The sequence below is a fragment of the Centroberyx affinis genome, unplaced genomic scaffold (genome assembly GCF_046629955.1).
Source record: "Centroberyx affinis isolate AG114_WGS23_722 - 3 ecotype Tasmania unplaced genomic scaffold, CSIRO-AGI_Caff_v1 ptg001248l_1, whole genome shotgun sequence".
Classification (NCBI taxonomy): domain Eukaryota; kingdom Metazoa; phylum Chordata; class Actinopteri; order Beryciformes; family Berycidae; genus Centroberyx; species Centroberyx affinis.
Window position 1 is genome coordinate 115,004 of NW_027279759.1, and position 25,874 is coordinate 140,877.

Consider the following 25,874-nt stretch of genomic DNA (forward strand, 5'->3'; position numbering starts at 1 on the left):
ACACCAAGACTTGTAACCTCAGATTTAATATAATCCAAGGAGTCAGTTTTCCCAGATTATTAAACAGCAGTTATGAAACTCATTTGCTTGAAAATGTACAAAGTTAAAGCTACAGTTTTTTCTCTTTCTTTTTTTTTAGGTGGGAGGGGGGGTGCGGTGCTTTATTAAAGACTCAGCTATTTAAGGGTTGTGGACCATATGTGCGCAGGCCTAATGTGGCCTCATTAGACCTCTGCAGAGTTTAAAGTCATTTAACTCTATTTTTGAAAAAGAAGATTTTTCACTCTTTAATATCTCGTCCATAATCTTATTCAGTCAGACAATAAAGGATGAAAACGTCATTTTGCTCAGATGGATTCATAAGCACAAAGGAAGAGCTGCGGGCGAGGGAAATGATGCAGGGCAGACTTTTGACGGTCTTGGTCTCGACTCGGACTTAATATGACTTAATATGACTTAATATGACTTAATATGACTCGGATTGAATCGGTCTCGGATGAATTAACGTTACATAATATTATTGTTTTTATAATTATAATCTCTTCTAAGAAAGTGATCAGCAGCGAATGATACAATTTTCACAGTTGATAAAGTCCGACCGAAAGGTTTAGTGACTGCTGATTGGTGATATGCCAACTACCCAACCAATGACTTTGTTTTGATAAAAAAAAAAAAAAACCAACTCACCATGTCCATATGTAACGTTACTCCTGCTCTCTCTCTGTCTTTCTCTGTCTTTTTTCCTTCGTCTTCACCTTCTTAAATTACAGGTCAGAATATTTTCAGTCAGTCAGAGCTGAGAGCAGCATGTGATTGTGAAGCAGCAAGAAAAAGTAGGTGAAATAGATTAATCCACTTCTGGTTAAGTAAAGGTGCAACTACTGTATGTTATGAACATAAACAAGCTGCCTACAGTTAATTTTGTCCTCAAAACATGCTAATTTTGTTGAAATGTCTTTAGAAACCTCCCTTCTATTTTAGGCAATAAACAAAAATATGCTGTTTTAGTCAATAAATACAATGGTAGCCTTGGATAACACATGCTATGGTATTGGTCACGAATTAGACTTGTAGTTTCGTGGTCTTGGTCTCGACTCGGTCTCGACCCCCCTCAGTCTTGGTCTCGACTCGGTCTCGACCCCCCTCGGTCTTGGTCTTGAATCGGACTCGATTCACCAATGACTCGATCTGGACTTGGACTCGACCAAGGCGGTCTCGACTACAGCCCTACTGAAATGACTGAAGCCTCCAGCTGTGAAAATCACTTCTACCATATAAAGGAACGCCGACAAAGCAGATTCTGACTATATATTAAAAAAAATAGTCATGCTGCTGAATTGTGTTTAAGTGAATCTCTTTCTTTATGTTTATTAAACCTTTCAGTTTGAACAAGTGGAACACCGAAATTTTTCCAACTGGATTTTAGTGTTGCACTTGTTGGTTCACTGAGTTTAATGCAGCAGGTTTCTTATCTCGGTGCAACATTAATTTCAGTTTTATGAAGCTCCAGGTGTTCTGTCCTGTGTTCTTCTTATCCAGGTACAGACATAAATACACACCCATCATGTTCTGATGTTCCTCCCTCAGTTCAGTTGGTTTGTCCAGGAGAGAAGAATGACCTTTGAACTCTGGTGGCACCAAATAACGGCAGCGAGAGTCTCAGTCCTCTAACAAGAGAACTGCGATGCGGTTCGTTAATGCAACCGACTACAGGAAACCACCCCGAAACACAAGGGATTATGGGTAGAAGGAGACGGACGTGGTTCCTCATGCTTTGAAAGCCTAGCAGAACAAAATGAAGTCTGGACTGATGCTCATATTCAGCTGTTTCTTCATATCCCACTACTATAATTGGAGAGCGGTTTGTGTGTTTGTGTTTGAAGAGAGGAGAGGGGAGGGGAGGGGAGGGGAGGAGAGGAGAGGAGAGGAGAGGAGAGGAGAGGAGAGGGGAGGGGAGGGGAGGGGAGGAGAGGAGAGGAGAGGAGAGGAGAGGAGAGGAGAGGGGAGGAGAGGAAAGGAGAGGAGACAAGGAGAGGAGGAGAGGAGACAAGGAGAGGAGAGGAGACAAGGAAAGGAAAGGAGAGGAGAGGGGAGAGGAGAGGAGGAGGTTATAAATTCTAGTGTTCTTATGAACACCACAGAAGAAGAGACAGACAAATTAGGTGGATAATTTAAATTTAAAAAATGTATTTATTAATAGCAATCATCAACATGTATGACTGAATCATATTCCTAAAACTAATAATCAAGTTTTGTTTCATTCAAATTAGTATCACTAAGATATCGCATCATCTTTTCAGTTATCTGGCTAACTGTCTAATCTGCTTTGTGAAATTCCCTCCAGATCTAAAAAAAAAAAAAAAAAAAAAAAATCTGTTATCACACACAGTTGACTCGGTCTCATGGTATTTTCCTGGTATGTGGAAGAGACATGAAGCATGCTGCAAGTACATCTGAATGTGATATTTCTAATGTAAAATACATAATTGATACAACATGGATAGAGTTCTATGTTCATAACTATGTTTTTATCTTTAGTTTTCCTTATTTTACGCTCTTGTTGATTTCCCTTACTGGAGATCGTGTTGTGTATGTTGTGTACTTGTATGTACAGTGTGTATGTATGTGTCCTGTCATGTGTATTTGTTATATGTTGCATGTTTTTTATTTTCATTTTTTATATTGTCTGTAGTGTTTTTTCATGTGGACTCAGTTAGAAAAGCTGCATGACTTGAATGAAGCTAATGGGGATTTTAATAAACAATAAAGGTTTAATAAGGATTAATTTTCCCATTAAGACAGAGTGTTGTGTGTCCAGAGGGTCTGGAGGATAGATCCAGTTTCACTCTGCATCTCCTGCTACCTCCTGTCTGAATCTGCAGGTCCAGCCCTGCAGCAGAGGTGGAAGAAGTACTGAGATCTTTTCCTTCAGTAAAAGTATCAATACAACAATGTAAAGATACTCCATTACAAGTAAAAGTCCTGCATTCAAAATCTTACTTAAGTAAAAGTACATAAGTATTGGCAGCAAAATGTACTTAGAGTATCAGAGTAAACGTACTCATTATGCAAACTGTCCCCATTTAGAGAGTTATATTTTTCATAAATTATTGGAATATTAATACTGATTTATTGACATACATGCACATGTAAGCAGCATTTTAAAGTTGTCAACGTGAAGCTAATCTTAACAATTTAGCTATACTTTTGGGTAGTCTAATCTATAACAATGCTATTTTATAGTTATTTTATAAAGATGATCAAATGTTTTAAATATAAAATATTGATCTGAAAAGTAACTAGTAACTATAACTGTGAAATAAATGTAATGGAGTAAAAAGTACAATATTTCCCTCTAAAATGTAGTGGAGTATAAGTACAAAGTAGCATAAAATGGAAATACTCAAGTAAAGTACAAGTACCTCAAAATTGTACTTAAGTACAGTACTTGAGTAAATGTACTTAGTTACTTTCCACCACTGGTTATAGATGACTTAATGCCTCTTTAAATATAAATAAAGATATCTGCTACAAAAACGAACCCGACCCGCTGTACCTGTGCGTTGAGGATGCGTACGTCATGCGGGACGTGCAGCCGGCTGCCGGTCTTCGGCGTCATCATGACCGAGACGATCTCGTCCAGACTGTCCTCTCCGGACGCCCCGTCTGCCGCCGCCGCCGCCGCCGCCTGGGACTCCTCGCTCCTCAGGACAGGAGAGCGAGCGTTGTTGGAGGGAAAGGCGACTGGGGAGAGAAGCAGTAGAATGGAGTCGGTTAATGAAATATCATGGCTCGGGTAGAACACAGAACACAGATTTTTACTAAGTTTACATTTTAGGAATTTAGCTGACGCTCCTATTCAAAGTGACGTAGACCAGTGGTTCTCAATGTGGGGTCCGGGGACCACCAGAGGTCCTTGAGGGGGTTCCAGGGGGTCCCCAGCAAATTAATGAATTGTTAAACTTCACCATTAACTTGTTTACAAGAAGTGAACACAGTTAGAGAATGTAGAAGAATGACTGTTCTGATCATAGTTTCTCTGTTATCTCTCTACCTACAATACAGATAGTCATGGGATGCTGGACAAAATCATATCTGACTATAAAAATATTCTCAGATTTGGGTAAGAGAGTTTATTATTATAGATAGATGATTTATTATATATTATTATTATTATATATCACAATATGGATCACGTACGCAACCAGTTGTAAGAAGTGCAAGGGTCACAGCCACAGGGTCCTGACACACACACACACACACACACACACGCACACACACACACACACACACACACACACACACACACACACACACACGCACACACACACCTCTTGGCTGTGAGATGATGAGCTGGACCTCCTCTGGGCTGCTCTGCATCACCTCTGCTGCCTCGCTGAACGTCACTCCCTCCAGGCTGGTGTTGTTCAGAGAGATCAGACGACCGCCTGGGGGCAAAGGTCAAAGAGTGATGCCCCTTTCACCTCTGAAACCCAGGTGTGACCCCCCCCCCTCCCTCTGGCCTGGGGTTGAATTGAATCCCGCAAAAACCTCCCCTACTGCACTTCCCACTGTTTCAGTAAAAAACAGTAAGAAAAACTACTCTTGCAGTCTCTGCAGCCATTTTTGTGCTGTTGAACTCTGGTAGTGTCTTGGGTTGTGTCTCTTCCTCCATGATAAAACCCCCAAATCAGTGATTCTGTGAGATGTGAGAGATGTAAGATGATTTAAGAATTGCATTTTTTTCTCTCTCCATTCACTGCCATTGTCTGGAGGAACAGTCTGAAAATCACTTCTAGCACATAAAGGAACGCCGACAAAGCAGATTCTGACAAGACATAAAAAACTAGTCATGCTGCTGAATTGTGTTTAAGTGAATCTCTTTCTTTATGTTTATTAAACCTTTCAGTTTGAACAAGTGGAACACTGAAATCCAGTCGGAGGAAACTCATACCGATGGAATGAAGAAAATAGTACGTTTACCAATAATTGTAAATAGGTGGGCGAACCTGCTTTGCTTTGGCATTCCTTTATGTGCTAGAAGTGTGATTGTGAAGTGAGACTGTTCCTCCATATAATGGCAGTGAACAGAGAGAGAAAAAACACAATTCTCCAACAACAGATAACATCAATCAATTAATTTCTCTTGTGAATGGAGCAAAGTGCAGCAGTAGTTCACTTAGCATCAGTGGTGGAAGAAGTACTCAGATCTTTTACTTAAGTAAAAGTAGAAATACCACAGTATAAAAATACTCTGTTACAAGTAAAAGTCCTGCATTCAAAATGTTACTTAAGTAAAAGTACAAAAGTATTAGCATCAAAATGTACTTATAGCAACAAAAGTAAAAGTACTCATTATGCAGAATGGCCCATTTCAGAACAATACAGTATATATTATATGATTGAATTATAATTATTGATGCATTAATGTGTAAGCATCACTTTAATGTTGCAGCTGGAAAAGGTGGGGCTGATTTCCACTACTTTATATACTGCTGGGTATCTTACAGTAATCTATAATAATACATCACAATTTATTAGTTGATTATATTTTGTATTAATAATCTGAATCTGCAAAGTAACTAGTAACTTAAGTTATCAAATAAAGGTAGTGGAGTAAAAAGTACAATATTTCCCTCTGAAATGTAGTGGAGTAGAAGTATAAAGAAGCATAAAATGGTAATACTCAAGTAAAGTACAAGTACCTCAAAATTGTACAAAAAAAATGAAATACTTAAGTACAGTATGTGAGTAAATGTATTTAGTTACTTTCCAACTCTGCTTCATGCAGTCCAAAGTGTTGCTAAAGTTGGTGAAAGAGTGACAGTTTTTCCAGGTGAGGCTCTACCTCCTTGCTCTACCTGGTCGGATGCGTCCGTCCTTATCAGCGGGTCCTCCAGGCACGATGGAGGCCACAAAGATCCCCAGGTCATAACGCCCCACCGTGTCTTCTCCCACTATCACTACACCTGGAGACAGACACCGCACACACAGTCAGGTAAACACTTTTAACAGGAGAGAGGACATGACTCATCCATGACTTTACAAAACGAAGGAGTGCTTCCATGATCTAAAAAATGAATTCTTTCCTCCCCGGTTTGTTAATGTTTTTCTGCTCTGAACAGTTCTAATGATGCTGAACAGGTTTCCACTGAACAACACCATCTAATGCAACGAATGTCTGAAGTGACTGATTTGTAAAATTCCTCCATATTCCCTGACTTCCCCAGAGAATTTATCAAATTCCCAGACTTCCCCTGTCTGGAAAACACCTCTCATAATTCCATGATATTCTATTCCATAAATCCCATTACCAGTAGGACACCTGCCTGCCTTAAGCATTTTATAAATGTTTTGCATCAGACAATACCATCATTCACTCATTCAATTCAAACACATACTGTATCGTAGCATGCATACTGTATGTGCGTAAGAGTCACATATTGTTGATAAAAGTAAAGTAATAACATTGTGAAATAGTTATGAATAATGTTAGTTTACTGTAACACAAAGCTCTAGTGACTCTCAACCTTGTAACGTCCAACACGCAGTGAAAAATTGGATTTCCACAGTAGCTATCTCTGTATGGTGTGTGTGATAAAGTGTGAGTCATCTTACCAAGGCCAAGCTTTGGGTCTTTCTTTAAGGAAACACATAAGACTTCTCTGTCTGAAGACGACATTTGTTTGGTCGGAGTATCTGTGAGACATACAGGAAAACACATAAACATTAACCAACATAACAATAAAACAAGTAAACATGTCGACCTTCAAATGATGGAGGCCAATCAATAACAATATCTCTAATACAATTTCTCTCCAGATTTCAGCAATATTGGACCAGTGGTTTAGCAGTTCCAATTCAACTGAGGAATTGGAATTTGAAAAAACCTACAGGAAACAGAATTGGAATTGAATTGGAATTTCAGAAAGTTCAATTTAGTTCAGTGAAATTCCATGTTTTCTTTTGGGTTTTTTTCTTAACACATACCTGAGATTACACATAGCGTTATATATTATCAATACTGAATATCATAAAATGTTATAGAAGCCTTTCAGCTGGTATTTGATGCAGAACATGTAATGGTAATACATACATTATTTGATTTCTTTAATTTGACTCATAATGTTTTGGTAACACTTTACAATAAGGGTCACTAAGTTAAGGGTTAGTTAATGCTTAATAAGGGTTAGTTAACAAACCCTTAATTAACAGTTAACTAATACGTAATTTACTAATGGTGTTCATGTTAACTAAGGTATTCATTTATACATTATTTTATAGTTTATAAAGATGACTATTAAATCATGTATAAATTAATACCTTAGTTATCATGAAAACCATTAGTAAATGATTACCAGACACATTAGTTAACTGTTAATTAAGGGTTAGTTAATGTTTATTAAGCATTAACTTATTAAGCATTGCTTATTAAGCATTAACTAACCCTTAATTAATGTACCCTTATTGTAAAGTGTTACTAATGTTTTGATTTATAATGTTTAGAGTCATGACAAACTCTCTTTGAAGTGGAATTTCATGGAATTTCATGGAATTCAGTTCTGTTTCCTGTCATTCCAATTCAATTCACATTCTGTTTCCTTACAGCTGGGAGACTTTCACACTCACACACAAATTCAATTGGAATTTCCCATGCATTCTCAGTTCAGTTCATGAATGGCCCTTGACCCTGGACAGTATACCCATCAGCTGCAGAAGGTGTACAGTGGGGAGCTTATCTATGTTCCCAGGGTCCTATGTTCCCCAGTTCTACATATGTGCTCTCCCAGGGTCCTATGTTCCCAGGGTCCTATGTTTAACCCTAACCCTAACCCTAACTAACCATATTAAGTGAATACAGAGCTGGGGAACATCTTTTTCAGGTTCCCATTATGTGCTATATAGAGCTGGGTAACATAGGACCCTGGGAGAGCACATATGTAGAACTGGAGAACATAGGACCCTTTGACATGTCCCCATTATGTGCCATATAAATCTGGAGAACATAGGACCCTGGGAACATAGGAATGACTCCGTACAGTGTGCAGAGTTTTACCTCTGGCAGTCGAGAAGCTGCAGCGAGCTTCAGACCCGCTCCTCTGAGAGCAGACAGGGGAACGCATGCCAGTGCTGCTGCGCTGACTGCTGGAGCAGGTGCTGCAGAAACACAGAGAACACAGAGAAAACACATAGTGAAAACCATAATCATAATAATAATAACAATAATAATAATACATTTATTTATTTTAGCACCTTTCAAAACAATTGTTACAAAGTGCTTTACAATAAATAAAAGCATGGAATAAAAACACTAGAAAAAAACAAAGAATAGAAAGTAAGCACAAATAAATACAATTTAATTAAAATCATTATACAAAATGGCTACAGCAACAAGATCAATGGAGTAAAAATAGAGCTAAGAAACAAGGAATAAAAGTAAAACACAATTAAGAAATAAAAATCATAGTAAAAAAAACCCTTTACATAAAAATGTGTTTTGAGGAGAGACTTAAAAGAAAACACAGGGTTTGCTAGCCTGAGATTCTCAGGCAGGGTGTTCCAAAGTTTGACGGCAAACGCCCGGTCACCTTTAGATGCAAGCCGGGAGGTGGGACCGGTCAGAAGGGCCCGGCCTGAGGAGCTCAGGCTGCGCTTCGGCTCATAGGGGATTAAAAGGTCAGAGATATAAGTAGGAGCCTGACCATGTAGCGCCTTGAAAGTTAAAAGCAAAATCTCAAAATCAATTCTAAAACTAATAGGAAGCCAGTGAAGAGAAGCTAAAATGGGGGTTACATGGTCCCACCTTTTACTCTTAGTTAAAAGCCTTGCAGCTGCATTTTGCACTAACTGCAGGTGAGAGAGGGACTTTTGGCTTAGACAGGAATAGAGAGAGTTACAGTAGTCTAAGCGAGATGTAATGAAGGCATGGATAACCTTCTCAAGGTCGGCAAAGGACAAAAAGGACCTTATCTTTGATATGTTCCTCAACTGAAGGAAACAGGACCGCACCACACTTTTGACTTGCTCCTCGAAACAGAGGTCAGAACCAAAAATTACACCCATGAATGCACATGATAAATATTAGCTCCTGAAAAACATCATTCAGATTGTTAATCATCTGCAACGTTTTCATATATATAATATATAGTAAATCTCTGTTTTGGTCTCTGGTCAAACTGCATCAACAGAAAATCCAAGCTCCGCCCCCACACTGTTTGATTGACAGGTGATCACCGTATCATCACAATGCGACTCCACTGTCAGACTGTACCTCTGTTCGTGGAGGCTCTGGCGGTGCTGTTTGAAGCGGGCCTCGATCCTGGCGGCGACGTCGTCACACAGCTTGGTCATGGAGTCGTTGTGCGGCGTGGTCAGGCCGCTGTCGTCCTGCGGCGTCTCCGAACACGAGGACGACTTGAGCCGGCCGCTCTGAGCGCGGCACACCGCGGCGTACTGCACGATGTTTTCCTCTGCAGGGCAAACCGAACGGAGAGAAACATGGAGGAGGTTCAGTAATGTGCATCAAGAAGTGCAAATTGCTAGAGAAGAAGAAAGAAACCACCAAACTACAGTGAGATCTGAATGAGTTAACTGAGTTACAGTTTAATCAATGTCTAGTTTTCACCTTTTCTCTAATGTCTGATCAGTTAAACCTCAGTGGGCGGAGCTAAGAACCACAGTTTTTCAGAGTGCAAATTAGCTAACTGGCAAACTTGAATGGCAAAGAAGGAACTCTGGTCAAAATATAAATCAAAAATATGTGGCAATGACTAACCTAGATAACTTAGTATGGACAGATTGTATTTTTTCAGTTAGCAGCAGAGCGCTAGGCTTCATAATATTAGCTTCCTCCTCTCTTAACTCTTGTCTTTTTCACTGAGCTTCGGTCTAACGTTACTTAGCCAGAAAAACTGTGGTTCTTTGGCTCCGCCCACTGAGGCTTAACTCAATATCTTGCCTTACAGTTAAAAATTCTACTTTTTATTCTATATAATTTTTATCTAGTATAGTAGTTGTAGTGTAGTGTAGTATAGTAGTTGTATAGTATATAGCAGTTGTAGTTGTATAGTTTATAGTAGTTGTAGTGTAGTTTTTGTGTATATATATATCTTTTGTAATTCCGTGTTCTGACTTTTTACCTACCTCATTCTGTGTGTTTTTCGTCATTTATGTGAATTGCTGCTGCAAAACTATAATTTCCCTTTGGCGATAAATAAAGTACTCCATCTATCTATCTATCTATCTATCTATCTATCTATCTATCTATCTAACCAATCAGATTATTTCTACGGTCAAGAAACGTTGGTATAACTAAAACTCCAATGTGCCTCTTTCTCTCTTTATATGGGAGAGAATGTTTGTTTCAAAATTGATGTGCATTGTTTGCTAGTGCCTAATTTGGTAGAAGAGGACTAAGTAATAACAGGTAAACAAGTTTTAATGTTATTAAATTAAGTGCTTGGTTGATTGAATGTACGCTGAATTGAAGGGTGGACTCTAATCATTTGGAAAAGGTCTCAAGTCATCTTCTACAAAGTATGCATGTTTACCGTTAAGGCAACATGACTTTTTGACTTGACACTCTCTCCCATACAGATAAAGACACAGAACAACACATAGTAGGGATACTGTCTGCTAGGAGTCAACCCTAAACCTTTAATAAAAAACAAAAACAATAGTTATGGTGACAGCAGCTGACCTGAGACCAGGCTGTGGCTGAGCTGGCGGGAGTTCATCTCATTGTTGAACTTGTGCTGGGCAGAGCAGAGGTTACACAGGTATTTGGCTATCTTGGACCTCTCTGTGATGAAGGTGTGCTTCTTCCTGCTGCCGCGGCTCTCTATCACAAATTTACGCTTCTGCAGGAACAGAAAAAGATTAAAGAGTTTTAAAGGGATATGAAGGGATATAAAGGGATATGAAGGGATATAAAGGGATATAAAGGGAATACAAAAGGACTGCAAATGTCAGCAGAAGCAGCTGGTTCCATCCATCCATCCAAATTCCAGTCACACTTTAGCCTCTTTAATCATTTCACTCACCACAGTGAATCTAATTTAGTTTTTGTTCAGTCCTAGGTTATTAAGTCTTTTCTCTAATTTTTGTCACATCCATTTTAGTCATATTTTCCAATGTGTCCTTTTCCAGTCTTCTTGCACCAGAGATGTGATTTAATGTTGTGTACTAGGAAGCCAGCGCACATCTATTCATCAGGCTGGCGGGCAATTATCTTTATGATTATTATTATTATCAGCGTCATTATGCTGTCTCTCATGAGTGCATGAGTGAGAGGCTGCTTATGTGAGAACTGAAGAGATTTCAGTGAAATAACCTGTGAGATGTGAAAACACTCCTGACAAGCTTCAACAAACTGATACATTTTTCTCTCCTTCGGCAGCCCTTTAAATTACAGGCCATTAATTACATAGTAATGACTGGAAATAAAGTAATATCCAAGTAAAATAGATGTAATAACTAGAAAAGTAAAATAAGGTGGGTTTATTTTTACCAGTCTAGGCCCATTCTGGGGTTTCTATTGTTTTCTGTTATTTGTGTAGAGTTGGTATGGAGTACGTATGTATACCTATTGTACATAGTACTGGTATGTCTTTTCTAAAATATATAATGTATTACTGTATGTATTCTACATTATAAGCAAATGAAAACCTAATGACAAAACATTGATTGTTTCTGCACAGGTGTACTCACTTTCTGTAATGAATGGAAAATAAATCAATGGAGACAGTTTATTTTTTAGGTTTTCAAAAGGCTGTGGTAGTGCCATTTATCTAATACAATTACTGGTAAAAAACATTTTTTTTTACTTGTATGTTACTCAGTAATTACCAGTCATTCTAATGCTATAACTACTTATTACATCTATTGCTTGGATATTACTTATTTCCAGTCATTATTGAGTAATAATAAATAATAATTGGCCTGTAATTTATAGGGTTACCTCTTCTTCTCATTGTTATTTGACTTTATATGAGAGAGAATGAATGGAGTAAAATGAGACCGCAGGTCCTCCACTCACATTAGAGGAGATCGTCGCCGTCTCCCTCCAGTAGAAAGTCTGACCGGTGGACCGGCGGCCATCTTTAACCTCGTAGACGATGACTCCTTTGGCACAAACCCCGAGGATAATCGCTCCTTCTACGGGCTTTTTCTCACGCATCACCCGGTAGAACAACACGCCGTACTCTGGCAGTTGCTGACTCACCTAGAAAGACAGTAATACAGTAATACAGTAATACAGTAATATTCATGGGTCTCGCAGCCAAAGAAAGTGCTGACTCTGTTTTATGTCATATTGATATTAGTCATAATAGCTAAAAGTCATTATCTGTATCTCCAGATCACAGACTAATGAATGGGGTTCATAAAAAATGAAGAGTAACGATAATATTAAGGCCAGGTAACATGTAATCAATCTACAGGAAGTACAAAAACACCTTGGTGTTTTGATGTTGGCCTCAGACATTATAGTCCTCTCCAGTGTGACATGATTGTTTGGCCCAAATAAGGGATTCTGGATCCCGCTCCCTTTCAGTCTAATGTGAAAATGAGGAGTAAAATGATTGGCTTAAACTAAGTACAACGCTAATCTTGATTATTACGCTTTCGAGGGTTCCTTTAGTATGCATTTCTTTATTTGTTAAGGTGGATTCTGATGTTTTTTTGAAGCTGCAATGAGTAAAAAATCACTAGCCATACTTAGCTTAGCATTCCAGCATTTCATGGATTTGTGAAGCGAGGATAACACAACATCCGCCCCATGGTTGTTAGCAATGTAGTAAATTCATTAACATGTTAAAATATGTAATAACTTGGTCATACGTAATTTCTAGTTACATTATTTCACCCATTTTAAGAACAAAACTATTGGCAAACGGGATCCAAAATTGGTTTCGATTTTTGATGCATAATGAAACAGGCTTGTTAATAATGTCAAATTAATTCTCTACATCAGTGGTTCTCAACATGGGGTCCGGGGACCACCAGGGGTCCTTGAGGGGGTTCCAGGGGGTCCCCAAAAAATTGATGAATTATTAAACTTAATTTAATTGTTAACACAATTAGAGAATGTAGAAGAATGACTATTTTTTATCATAGTTTCACTGTTATCTCTCTACCTACATGGGATTCTGGACAAAATCATATCTGACAGTAAAAATATTCTCAGATTTGGATCCAAGAGACAAAATCTCATCAGATGGGGGTCTGTGGCCCTAATGTGGACTAAAATAGGGGTTCTTGATATGAAAAAAGTTGAGAATCACTGCTCTACATTACCTTCTGATACAGTAAATTTAGTTGAATTCAAGCCTCAGGCAATCTGAGAGAAAAATCCTCTTCACTCTATGACTCTGCCTGGCACTGGAGATTTTTTTTTACATATATATATCAAATATTACTATTGTGTCACCTTGAGAAACTCAAACTCCGATTCGTCAGTGAGCATCTGGGTGTTGTTGGTGTGCAGTCGCAGCAGCTCCTGTCGAATGTAAGGCAAGGCACGTTTCTCCATCACACTCTTGGAGACGTACTGGTCAGGGCGATAGTAGTTCCTACCATACACCTGCACACAACAGAGCACACGCATTTCACTGGTACAATTTTACTTATGCAAATGTAATAACAAAACAGGAAGAGGTTCTGTTCTTCCAGAGCAAACGGAGCTAAAGCTGAAAGAGTTTCTGGCAGCAGATGGTGGAAGGAGAGGAAAGGAAGATGGAGAAATCACTTCCAACATGTTGATCCTCTTCAAGGAGGGGGGAGGGGGTGCAGCAAGCAACGGGGCTTGTGGGAAATGTAGTCTTAATGTGGAGAAACACTAGAACTAACAATACAACTGGTGTAAAATAAAGGCGACTAATCGTCTCCACCATGGTCTCTTTTGTTTACAGTCATTATAGCAAGGTATCACAATTAATTTGACAATAATATGTTGATGTTTACATTTATTATACACATAGCACCTTTAAAAAGTTAGATCAAGTCGACCTTAGGTGCTGATATTTGAAATCAATTTCAATATGTAGTGTTTTTGTCTTTGTAAAAGGCCTCCTTCATGCAATTATAATGTATCTATCCTGTATTACAGTGTTTCTCAACGTGGGGTCCGGGGACCACCAGGGGTCCTTGAGGGGGTTCCAGCGGGTCCCCAGGCAAATTGATAAATTGTTAAACTTCAGCATTATTTCATTTACAAGAAGTTAACACAATTAGAAAATGTATAAAAATGACTGTTTTGATCATAGTTTTTCTGTTATCTCTCTACCTACAATACAGATAGTCTTGGAATTCTGGACAAAATCATATCTAACAATAAAAATATTTGCATATTTGGGTCCGAGACACAAAATCTCATCAAATGGGGGTCCGAGGCCCCAATGTGGACTAAATTAGGGGTCCTTGATATGAAAAAGGTTGAGAATTACTGCTGTATTAGTACCAGCAACAATTCTTTCTTGGATCTTCTAAAACAGGACCAAATTAGCATATTGTAACAAAACATCTCTCCTTGTAGCTTCCACTTTTAAAAGAAATATATCCCCCAGGGTGTGGTGCACAAGTTCAGCACAAATCTAGTAAAAAGTGGGACAATGTCTGTAACCATATTTTGTCCCAGCCTGGTGTGCACGGTACCTCAGGCATGCAGTCTCCGTACTCCGCCTGCAGGGCCAGAGCGCCCAGGTACAGAGCCGTCTCCTCATGGCAGGACAGCCTGTCCTCCAACAGGTCCTTCCTCAGCTGGAGGTAGTACTGGTGACGGGTCAGTTTGTGCCTGATGGAAAACACCACACACATGAGGAGGATTATGAGTGACAGGAGGAGTACACATGCTGTAACTGAGGTTTAGGTTTTTTTTATTCTTGATAATGACCCAAGAAAGAAAAGCATAACACTTACAAAAGAAGAGAAATGTCATTGACAAAGAATTTGATCCGGAAGAAAAGGACAAAGGTGGTTGTAGGCACTTTCTTCCAGCTGTCGGGAGCAACTTTGGAAATCTTGGTGTCGTTTTCCAGGAAGAAAAACTCATTATCTGACCAGAGAAGAGAAATAGTTGAAACAGAGTTGAAACATACAGTATTGAGTTCGTTTTCTTTGGTCTGAGCAGAGCGGAAAAGTCGACTTTGTTGCATTTTTGTGTTTGGCTTGTTTAGGTTCAAACTGACCAATTACAAGCAAAGCAGGGCGAACAAATCTGATTCCAGTAACTTTAGCTGAGCATGATGGGTTTGATGACTTGAGGACTTGATTGACTTGCTTTCTCTGGGGTTCATAGCAGAACACATGAAGAAACAGCTGAATATGAGCATCAGTCCATTCTCCTTCTACCCATAATCCCTTGCGTTTCGGGGCGGTTTCCTGTATTTGGTTGGATTAAGGAGCCGCACCGCAGTTCTCTTGTTAGAGGGCTGAGACTCTCTGTGTCGTTATTTGGTGCCACCAGAGTTCAAAGGTCATCGTTCTCACCTGGACGAACCAACCACCTAAAGGCAGAGTTTGAATAAACGGCTCTGAACATTCTGGGTGTGAACGCTCCCTAATCAATCAGGCAGTCAAACGGAAAAACAGTCAGTCACTCACTAAGTCAATCGGACAGTCAGTCAGTCAGTCACACATACAGCAAGTCATTCAGTCAGTCAGTTCGTCCAAGAGTCAGAAGTTCATCCAGTTACTTACTCATCCACTTATTCACAGATCTAACCTCTCTCTCTCTCTCTCTCTCTCTCTCACACACACACACACAATCATTGGACATTTCTAAAACCCTTCTGCTCCATTATACCGTCAATGTAAGCAAGGCCAAAGTAGAAATGTTCCACCAGGTTGGAGTGAGCCACGATCATGTCGAACACGTCTCCTCCTCGGGATTTCACCTCACACTTGACCAGGATGCTCTGGCCGTTTGGCATCACCACACTCAGCTCCCTCTGGGTGGTCGGAGACTTCCCTTTCTTCGACTGCAAGGGGGAGAAGCAGTGTTGTCACTTTGGATACAGAATTACAGAATGGGAGTGATTTTTACACAGGATGGCCTTGATTTTCAACATTATTATTATTTTTTTTTTTTACAACGCTTTTTATTGGGGTTTTCAGAGTTAGACATACAGTCGAAAATAGGAAAAACAATTTTCAATGCAGATATAGAGAAAACATGAAAAATAAAAATAAAGAAAAAACAGATATACATGAGAACAGAGATAAAACAAATACATTTTTACAGGTGGGTTATCATACACATATGAGGAAAAAAAGAGTATTGCAAAATAGTTTGCAATTTGCACTTTAATTTTTTGCAAATTCCATTTTGAATTATTCTTAAGGACTGTCCTGGGTTAGTATGTTAAATAAAATACCAAAGAAGACAATACAAAAGCTAGTTTTGTGATGGTTGTACTCATTTTAGGATTTTGGTGTGGAAGCAGTTTATAAAGGCCTGTCACATAATGTGTACAGAGTGTCTACTAATTGTTATGAGAGAAGCGACAGCATTTTAGAAGAGTGACAACAAATTAGTGACTGTAATGTTATCGCCTCGTCTTCCCTGACAAAACAAAGAAAATGCCTTATTTGTGTGCAGTGGAAGGGTGTTCAAGTTGTGGTGTAGAAGGGGAAAAGTTATAATTTTAATAGAATAAGAAGCATAATAAGCCACCAGGTTTTGGAAGGCAGGGAGGGACGCAATAATCTTGCAAATTTTAGTTTTATTCATCATGGTGGTGTGTTTCTTGTAACTACTGGAAAGCCTCTCCACACACTCAGTGACAGGGTTCGATTTGCTTTTTTCTAGAACTCACCACGATGGATCCAGGCAGCTCCAAGACAACCAGCGGCTCATCTAGCATTCTAACAAACTCAGGTCCCACATCCTGCAAGAGAGAACAAGGCAACAGATAACATGTTGCCCCCCTATTGCTTATCCTTCCTTAATTGCTAGACGCCTTATACTTATGAAGTGGAAGCAGGAGGCTTGTCCCACACATGTCCAGTGGGCTGGAGACCTTATGAGGTTTTTACACATGGAGAAAATAAAGTGTACGTTGGGTGGCAACCATTTCTGACATATATGAAAACGCTAAAACTGTGTACTCTTCCATAACTGATGCTTATTCAAAGCAAATTACAATGTAGATTGGCTATAGACAACCGTGACTAATATATACGTCTATTTGTTTGTATGAATTTATGTGTATTTATGTTTACATCTTTGATCTATTTTGCCGTTTGTTTATGTACGTCGCAGGGGGGGTATAAAAATGGACAACATGCAAACTTTTGTATTTTGGTATTTCACACTGAATGTATTACAAAGTTGTTATGTTGTTGAAAAAAAGGAAAATAAAATTGTAAAAAAAAAACATGTCGCCCCCCACGAATAATGAAGTCCCTGCAATCAGTGACAAATAAGTCTCCTGTAATTGCAGCTCCTTCTTGGGCCAATATGTGTAATTTGGAATGCAGGAACGGAGCGGTGAGATGCATCGTTTCCCCCAAGTTTTGTCAAAATTGGATCAGTGGCGTCTGAGATATTGTGACTGACACATGGATGACTGAGTGAACAAATGATGAGGTACTGTACTCCACTTGGGCTGATCGGTGTAATTTTGAAAATGTAAAATGACGATGACGGGGAGATGGATCATACCCCAAGTTTTGGTAAACAAATTTTGTGAAAATGCGAACAGCAAATGTTGTAGCAGCACCCGTAGGTCAGTCGGTGTCATTCTGAAATGCCGGAACAAAGCAGTGACACGCAGTCGTACCCCTGGACCTGAGTCTACTGAAACCTCTTTCAGTTGCTTTGAACATTCGCTTAAACCCTCTTGGAGCACAAGACAGGCAGCATTTACACTCCTGGGAGTAATCCTGTTTCCAGGCAAAACCCATTACTCCCAGAAATGTTTTTGAAATCCTTCCATACAGAGACGCAGCCATTGTAGAAGTCCTACTTTAATGCTTACTGAACAGCTGCTTTTGTCCCCCAATCCCCGAGAGGAACTGTTGGGGAGAAAAAAAATCAAGCTGCGCTCTCTTTTCATCCCTCAGAAGTTATAAGGACTTGTCTCCAGATATGTTGACCCCATATGAGCCGGTGTGCAGCCTCAGATCCTCAGGCGGGCCCTTCTGGCTGTTCCAAAGTCTAGACTTAAACTAAAGGTGACCGTGCTTTTTCCATCAGGGCCTCTTGGCTCTGGAACGACCTGCCTGAGGAGAGAAGGCTAGCAGAATCAGTGACTTCTTCTAAATCACCTCTTAAAACCCATTTTTATAGACTTGCTTTTATGTGATGTCGTCTTTTTATTGTCTTTTTGTCTTTTTATCTTTTATCAGCTTTTTATTGTCTCTTTATCGGCTTTTTCTCGTCTTTGTATCATCTTTCTATTGTCTTTTACGTCTTTTATCTTAACTGTCTTAATTCTATCTTACTTTTATTCTATTTTACTGTTTATCTTGGTTTTCATCCTACGATCCCTGTTTATTATTGTTTTTTCGCCTTTTAAATTCATAATTTGAGTATTCTGCTTTTATTTTGTCTGTCAAAGCACTTTGAAAACTCTGTTTTTAAAGGTGCTATATAAATAAAGTTATTATTATTATTATTATTACTTGGTTGAGAAACACAAGAGTTTTGTTTTACAATATACCAATTTGCCTTTAGTGTGGAGCATTCAAGGAAGAATTGTACCAATGCAGAATGGATGCAGGAGAAGTGCATGATGGGGGGTTTTTACAATGTCTACCACTGGAGTGACTTGATTCACTTTCACAACATTTCTTTTTAGCATCAATATGTAATATGCTATCACATAACACAGCATATAACATAGGTAACATAATAATATTCCGGCTCACCTTGGGTCTCTTATCATTCAGGCTCATGGTGGACTCGAGGTGTGTGAGGGATCGTGGGTTGGCATGGCGACTGTCCATGTACGGACTGCAGGGGCTGCGAGGAATCTGCTGCCAGCTGCTGTAGCTCTCCCTCTGCCGAACGCCCGGGGGAATCCTGGGAAAAATAGGTTTTTAGTTCTCAGATTGATGGGAAGCGTGATCTGTCACTCATGAAATGATGGCTGGCAGATCAAACAGACTTTAAATATGTCTCGGTCTTTCAGGGCTCCTGGTTGAATTGCTTGGTTGCTCACATATTGTACCTAGATTCACATCACAAATAAATAAGGGATAATGCCCGACGAGGTGTCCATTATCAGGAATTAATGGACTCCGCGGAGGCAACGGAGGTTCTGGCCTCCCCATTGTCCATTAATTCCTGATTATGGACACCTCGAAGGGCATTATCCCGCTCATACCATGGTCACTTGCCAAAGAAAAAAAAAATGAAGACCATTAATTTATATTTTCATGCGTTTTGTAATCAAAATCTAAAGTTTTTCACAAGCCATAACTCAGTTTCCCTGGTAACACCTGAGGGTTAGGCTAATACCTGGAACAATCATTACCATCCCATAAGGTTCTTATGCAATGGAAACATTGTTCACTACTCCAGTAAATAGGACGAACCTTAGATACGACTTGGCAGCAGGAGATATTTCTAGTCCGCTCAGCTCATAGAACCCTTTGGCTCAGCTATGAGCCAGAAAGCTAACGTTATGCTAGCAACATTCAAAGTCAGTAACATTGCGTACGGTTGACAAATGGTTTTCACGAACAAATGATAGGCCGTGTGTACTGTCGGCCGCATGTCGTCCCTGTTGCTATGGTTACTCATTTTAGATACAGGCTGATACTACGTAGCCAGCGCATTAATTTAGAACGGTGAACAGACAGTTTCACTGGAACTATTTAGTAGGTACCCATTATCAGGAATTAATGGACACCCTGCAGCCAATCAGAATTGAGTATTCATCCAGACCTTGGTATAAGCAAATATATAGCAGCTTTGGGGTAAGACGTTTTCATAATCTCTTCTGGGATTTTTTTGTCTTCCCTGCCCACTTTATATTTCTTTGCATGGTTTATGGTCAGGTCTGTGGCAAAGCAGGGAGACAGTGCTTCACAGAAACAGCTGTTATCAGGTGTGTGATCTGTTTCTTCTTACCCGGTGGGCTCTGATGGATAAGACGCTCCTGAGAAAGTTCTGGAGAACTTCCTCCTCGGCGCCCAGGTTGAGTTGCTGACAGAGCCTCCTAGAAAAAAATGTTTATTTGGGTCTTACTTCTATCTGACAAAATTATCGGTTGACATTTAACGTCTGTTTCAAAACTTTGGTTTCTTACTGTGTAATCTCTCCCTGATCATCTGGCTGCGGTCTGTGAGTTTGGATCCGTTTTCAGCCATGGACACATGGTCAACCTGCAAAGAGATAACTGGAGCTCAAGGAAACAAGCAGGAAGTCTGGATATCAGTAGTTATAGTGTTATACACATTAACACAAACTAATTTCTGATATTACTATATATTACTTTCAGATTACATTGCCTACAGATAAGAAATTGACCTAACCTAACCTAACCTAACCCAATCTTGGAACCCATCGTCTATCGGTCTGACGACGATTAGACTCTGGGGGCGACGGCCAATATTTGGGGGTTTCCGGTGGAGCCAGCGGACATCCGGGCCAAGACTTCCTCTTCCATGAGCCGGTCATTGTTTACAGTCCGATTAGCAGCTTGAGATGCGAGAGTCGAACGTTTCTCCACACAATACACAAACGTCAATACTTTTTGTAGGTGTTTTAGGTCCGGACGACATTTCGTCTGGACCTAAAACCCTAACCCTAACCCTAACCCCCCCCAAAGTCTAATCGTCGTCAGACCGATAGACGATGGGTTCAGAGATTGAACACAACCTAACCCAACCAAACCAAATTTAACCAAACTAAACCAATCCAAAACCCAACCCAAAGCAAAGCAAAGCAAACCAAACCTACCCTAAGCTAACCTAACCAAACCAAGCCAAACCAAACCCAGTCAAACCAAACCAAACCAAACCAAACCAAGCCACCGCCTGAGCCCCCGTCCCCTCACCGAGTCTCTGAAGACGTCCTCCACCAGCTGCCTGACCAGCCGCTCAGCAGGAGGCAGCATGGCGGCCTTGTGGTGAAGCTCGCAGGTCTCCAGCACCGTCAGCAGGTCGGTCCGCCGCAGCACCGTGTCTTCACACATACTGAGCAACAAACCGTCCAGATCGCCACTCAGCTGCACCGGCTGGAGGAGACGGGGGACGGAAAGACAGAGGCGTGAAACACTGACACAAACACAAGACTGAGTGATCTGAACATGAGATAAAGGACAGGGAAGAAAAGTACCTGGTTTTGAGGCAGCTGATAATCAACGCACCAGTAGAGCGTCATCCCCAGAGAGTACACAACCATCTGGTGGACAGAAGACAGAAAATATTTAAGATACATGCCTCTACTATTGGTTAAGGTTGTTAGTGAAAGACCAGTTTGTTCCAAAATGAGATATCAAACACTTGAAATTAAGTGACACTTCGTCTTGAGCCCTATTTGCACAGAACTATCGAGATTTCACAATTGGTAATTTCCTGATTTAGCAAAGCGTTTTTTTTTTTATAAACTTTATTTTCAGATTTTCAGATATACAAAAATACAACAACAAACAGATTAACAAAATGATGGAGACAGGACCTAAGAAATTTATGTGGAGAAGACAGGACCAAAATACAAGGTCCTGAATTTATTTATTTTGCACAATAAAACAGCAAAAACACAACAACAAAAGAGAAGAAGGCAATTGTGCGGGTGAGATTTAGAAAACCCCTCGAGGCTTATAGAAGGAAGTTCCCCCCCCAAAAAGCATTTTAAACCTTCCTCTATTGATTCTACTACTGTCTTTATTGATCATCACAGAAGGAAGATAAGAATTGTGCTTCTAGGAGAAGAAGAAGTCACATATCTAAAAAGTTAGCAGCTGAAATAACTGAGAGTTTGATTTTCACAGGGTTAGTACCATCAAGAGACTTTCAAGTCTCTCTCCATCTTTCCCAAAATATGGTAGAAAATTTGTGCTGGAAAATAACCAAAGAGCTCTGCAATTATCACAAATCACTTAACATCCCCTGGTAATATTACTCTCATGCAAAAAGGGATTTCCACAATGGTTGACAGCACAAAATTAAAACTGATGGTAGGTAACCTGCTCATTGGTTGATAAAAATGTTGTTTTACAGACTGGATCCTCCATTTTTCATAGCTATGATGATCTGCAGCTAAAAAAAAGTTTCACTCAAATTCGACTGGTCCTCAAGTCATATTTTTCCAACCTTCTCGGCTGCCGTCCTGGTCGAGGCGGCGTGACCCTGCTGGACCTCAGGAGCCGTGAAGGAGGCCACATCTTCGTATCGGGCACAGCTCTTGAAGGCCAGATTCCCACTGGCTGACAGCAGCACCGAGCCGGGGCTCAGCACACTGCACATGTTCCCTGGACCTGAACAGAGAGCATAACAGATATCAGTGAGACTGTCTACCAATGCAAAGGATCTGATGTAACTTTCACTTGTTGCTATTTTGGGTCAGCGTGTATGTAGAAAGCTGCCTTGGATAGTAGAGGAAAGATATTTTGTTGAATTAGGTCCTCACTAGAGAACAGTAGGGAAAACGATGGGCTCCCAAAAGGCCCGCAGCAAACAAAATAAAAAAGACTGGAAGCTATTTCAATGCAGATGGTGAGAGTTTATTAATTGCTTTGTTGGCACAAAACAATAAGGCTAAGATATGCAGCATAAGCAATGTGTTTCAAGCTCAGCATTAAGCAATTAATAAACGTTCGGGAGCGTATCTATGTTCCCAGGGTCCTATGTTCCCCAGATTTATATGGCACATAATGGGAACATGACAAAAGGTCCTATGTTCCCAGGGTCCTATGTTCCCCAGTTCTACATATGTGCTCTCCCAGGGTCCGTTCCCAGGGTCCTATCTTTAACCCTAACCCTAACCCTAACTAACTATATTAAGCTAATACAGAGCTGGGGAACATCTTTTTCAGGTTCCCATTATGTGCTATATAGAGCTGGGGAACATAAGACTCTGGTAACATAGGACCTTGGGAACATAGGACCCTGGGAACATAGATACGCTCCCCCTTGAAACAGCCCAGGCACCAGTTCAGAAACCAAATTGTTCCAACAATCATAGAAAAGCAACTGCTGAATCAACTGGCTCAAAGCATGACTGTTTAACAGTTCAGACACCAAACTGTACCAACGACCAAAAATATGGGACGACTGACCCGTCTGACTTCAAACAGCTCACTCTGCAGTTCAGAAACTAAATTGTTCCAGCAATCATAGAATATAGGAATCACTGAACCTTCTGGCCCAAAACAGCCGGGCTTAACAGTTCAGAAACCAAATTGTTCCAGCAATCATAGGCGAAAGGAACTGACTGACTCAAAACAGCCGGGCTTAGCAGTTCAGAAACCGAACTGTACCAACAATCAGAAAATAATGGGACGACCCTGCTGGCTTCAAACAGCAGACAACGTAACTATGTAAAACTACCTATGGGCTTATGTCAGGGCTTATTTTGCGATAATTACCGGCTTGCTGTACATTATCCCTTACTTATTATTCATTACTATAGCCAAATAATAGGTGAATATCTGGTGAATGAACAGGGAAGAAGCCTGGTCAGTGGTTGGTTACCTTTGCTGGAGATGTCCAGTAAGGCCTCAGTGGTGGCGAGCAGCAGACACCAGACCTCATCCTCCTCCAGCGGTGAGCCCCGGGCCTCCAGCACCTCTGCCAGGGTCACAAACGTACCCATCCTGTTACACACACACACACACACACACACACAAGCACAAGCACAAAGCTCCAAGTCAGTAGATTGTTTTATGCAGAAGAAAAACATGCAGCTGCAGAATCAGCCGTCAATATTGTGATGGATGGCAGTGCTAAATGTCTTAGGGGGTTTCAGCCAATACTGAGACAGGAAGACAGTAAAGAATAAAGAGTCATTTTGGTACAAAATTGTAAAAGTAGTATATATAGTATAATATCTGCTTTCCCAGTTATGTTATGTAGAGTTTTCCAGTTAAGGGCCACCTACAGAAAGAAATATTTAATGTAATGCTATCTAATCTGACCTGTCAGATGTTTGTGTTGACTTTTATTGAATTATATACTGCAAAGGAACACAATTGCGACTTTCTTGACTTGCAAAATTATCTTTTAAATTGACAAAACATCATATGTGTAATTCATGGCACAATTAAAACGGGATCAAACAATTATTTGTCTCTTGCCGTTGACTACCGTACATATTTTTTTCCGAAATAAGGTCCAATGGGAGACAGCGGAAGGGGAGGGACTTAGGCTCTCTATTGGCTCCACCTATGCCGCTTATATCGGAGTGTCAGTGTGTTTATAGCAAGTGAGCCTGTAGCCATAGGAACCACCATCAGCTGATATCGGTGTGAGTTGAACAAATACGCTCTCTATAGGAATTCCAAAAATTACAACAACGTTTCACACTATTATTTAGTATTTAGTTGGAATAGGAATTCCAGCAATAAGCATATGGATTTACAGTTATGCAATTTTCAGGATATTTCTACTAATTCCTTCATCCAATTTGGGATATACCCTTAAAAAATTTAACCTTATATGAAGGGTAACAAGGGCACAACCATGGACCTCCCTTCAGGTACCTGACCTAGTTTTGTGAGAGTGTAAACTGCACTGTGCACATGAGCAGGTGGATGACCTGAGGTCAGGAGGGTTCAGCCTCCACCGAGAAGGGAAAGCTTTCTCTGTACAGGGGGTTAAAATATGGAATTCATTACCCACACATCTCAAACACGATCATAATTGGGATAATTTTAAATACAGACTAAAACAGTTTCTGAAGAGCAACCAGTCTCTCTCTTTCTTTCTTTATTTCCTTGTTTTCTTTTCTTATACCAAGGCTATGTTCTTTCTTTCTTTCTTTCTTTCTTTTTTATGTACTATCTGTCTTATGTTGACAATGTTCTTTTGTGTGTGTATTCTATCTCTGTTGTATTGTATATCTGTTTTTAACAGTGTTTTTACAAAAGCCCATCTAGGGACAAACATTGCAAATTAGCTTAGGCTATAAATGTTATGATATGTGACATCAGACTATTTTTGTTTAAATGTTCTATGTCTATGTATATGTCCCTATTCAAATAAACATTGAAATGAAATGTTGATGCAAAATAAACAAACTGTTTTGCCAACATGCTGTAATGAGATCACCCATCTCATGCTCAGGGTGCTGCAGCGATCTGTGGCCAATCAGTGGCATTAATACTGGTCAATACAGGAGAATCTCTTCCACCATCTCTCTCTCTCTCTCTCTCTCTCTCTCTCTCTCTCTCTCTCTCTCTCTCTCTCTCTCTCTCGACCTGTCAACCGGCTCCATAATTGGTTTTCAGGGAGCCGGCAGGATTACCCCCCCCCCCCCCCCCCACTCTCACCAAGGTGACAGGGAATCATGATGAGGAGGAGTGACTGTCACTGCAGCAGGTCTGTGTGTTGGGGATGATGCATCAATTTATCGCTCATTTCTCAGTAATACAAAATGCTTAAATAATTGTGTGCAAAGCAAAACAAATAACAAGGCATTTACATTTCACACCTTTAGCTGATGCACTTCCAGAGCGATGAAGGGAATATACTAGCAGTATTCTTAAAATTCAAGTTTGAAAGTTAAAGTGAAGTAATCTGGTGGTAAACTCAGCAATATAAAAGAGATTTAGCCCAAGTATAGTTTTTTTAAGATTCTTTTTTGGGCATGTTTGCCTTTATTTGATGGCTGAGAGTAGAGATAGACAGGAAAGATTGGCAGATGACATGCAGCAAACGTCGCAGGCTGGATCTGAACCCAGGAAGTTCTGCTTTCAGGGAACTGA

General features: G+C 40.1%; 1 protein-coding gene across 1 annotated transcript in view; it reads right to left on the reverse strand.

Annotated features, from left to right (window-relative positions):
- frmpd2 (FERM and PDZ domain containing 2) overlaps positions 1-23,764 on the reverse strand; it is a 53,772-nt gene extending 30,008 nt beyond the window's left edge. The window contains exons 1-20 of the mRNA XM_071524919.1: positions 23,644-23,764; positions 22,264-22,427; positions 21,287-21,352; positions 21,006-21,185; positions 20,256-20,331; positions 20,078-20,162; positions 18,871-19,024; positions 16,815-16,886; positions 15,803-15,977; positions 14,917-15,052; positions 14,653-14,791; positions 13,430-13,582; positions 12,038-12,223; positions 10,700-10,859; positions 9,272-9,470; positions 8,057-8,157; positions 6,619-6,699; positions 5,862-5,969; positions 4,332-4,448; positions 3,557-3,744 (exon numbers count right to left, since the gene is read on the reverse strand). Of these exons, the coding sequence (XP_071381020.1) occupies positions 3,557-3,744; positions 4,332-4,448; positions 5,862-5,969; positions 6,619-6,699; positions 8,057-8,157; positions 9,272-9,470; positions 10,700-10,859; positions 12,038-12,223; positions 13,430-13,582; positions 14,653-14,791; positions 14,917-15,052; positions 15,803-15,977; positions 16,815-16,886; positions 18,871-19,024; positions 20,078-20,162; positions 20,256-20,331; positions 21,006-21,185; positions 21,287-21,352; positions 22,264-22,427; positions 23,644-23,764 (2,661 nt within the window). The remainder of the gene's footprint in view (positions 1-3,556; positions 3,745-4,331; positions 4,449-5,861; positions 5,970-6,618; positions 6,700-8,056; positions 8,158-9,271; positions 9,471-10,699; positions 10,860-12,037; positions 12,224-13,429; positions 13,583-14,652; positions 14,792-14,916; positions 15,053-15,802; positions 15,978-16,814; positions 16,887-18,870; positions 19,025-20,077; positions 20,163-20,255; positions 20,332-21,005; positions 21,186-21,286; positions 21,353-22,263; positions 22,428-23,643) is intronic.
- Positions 23,765-25,874: the final 2,110 nt, after the last annotated feature.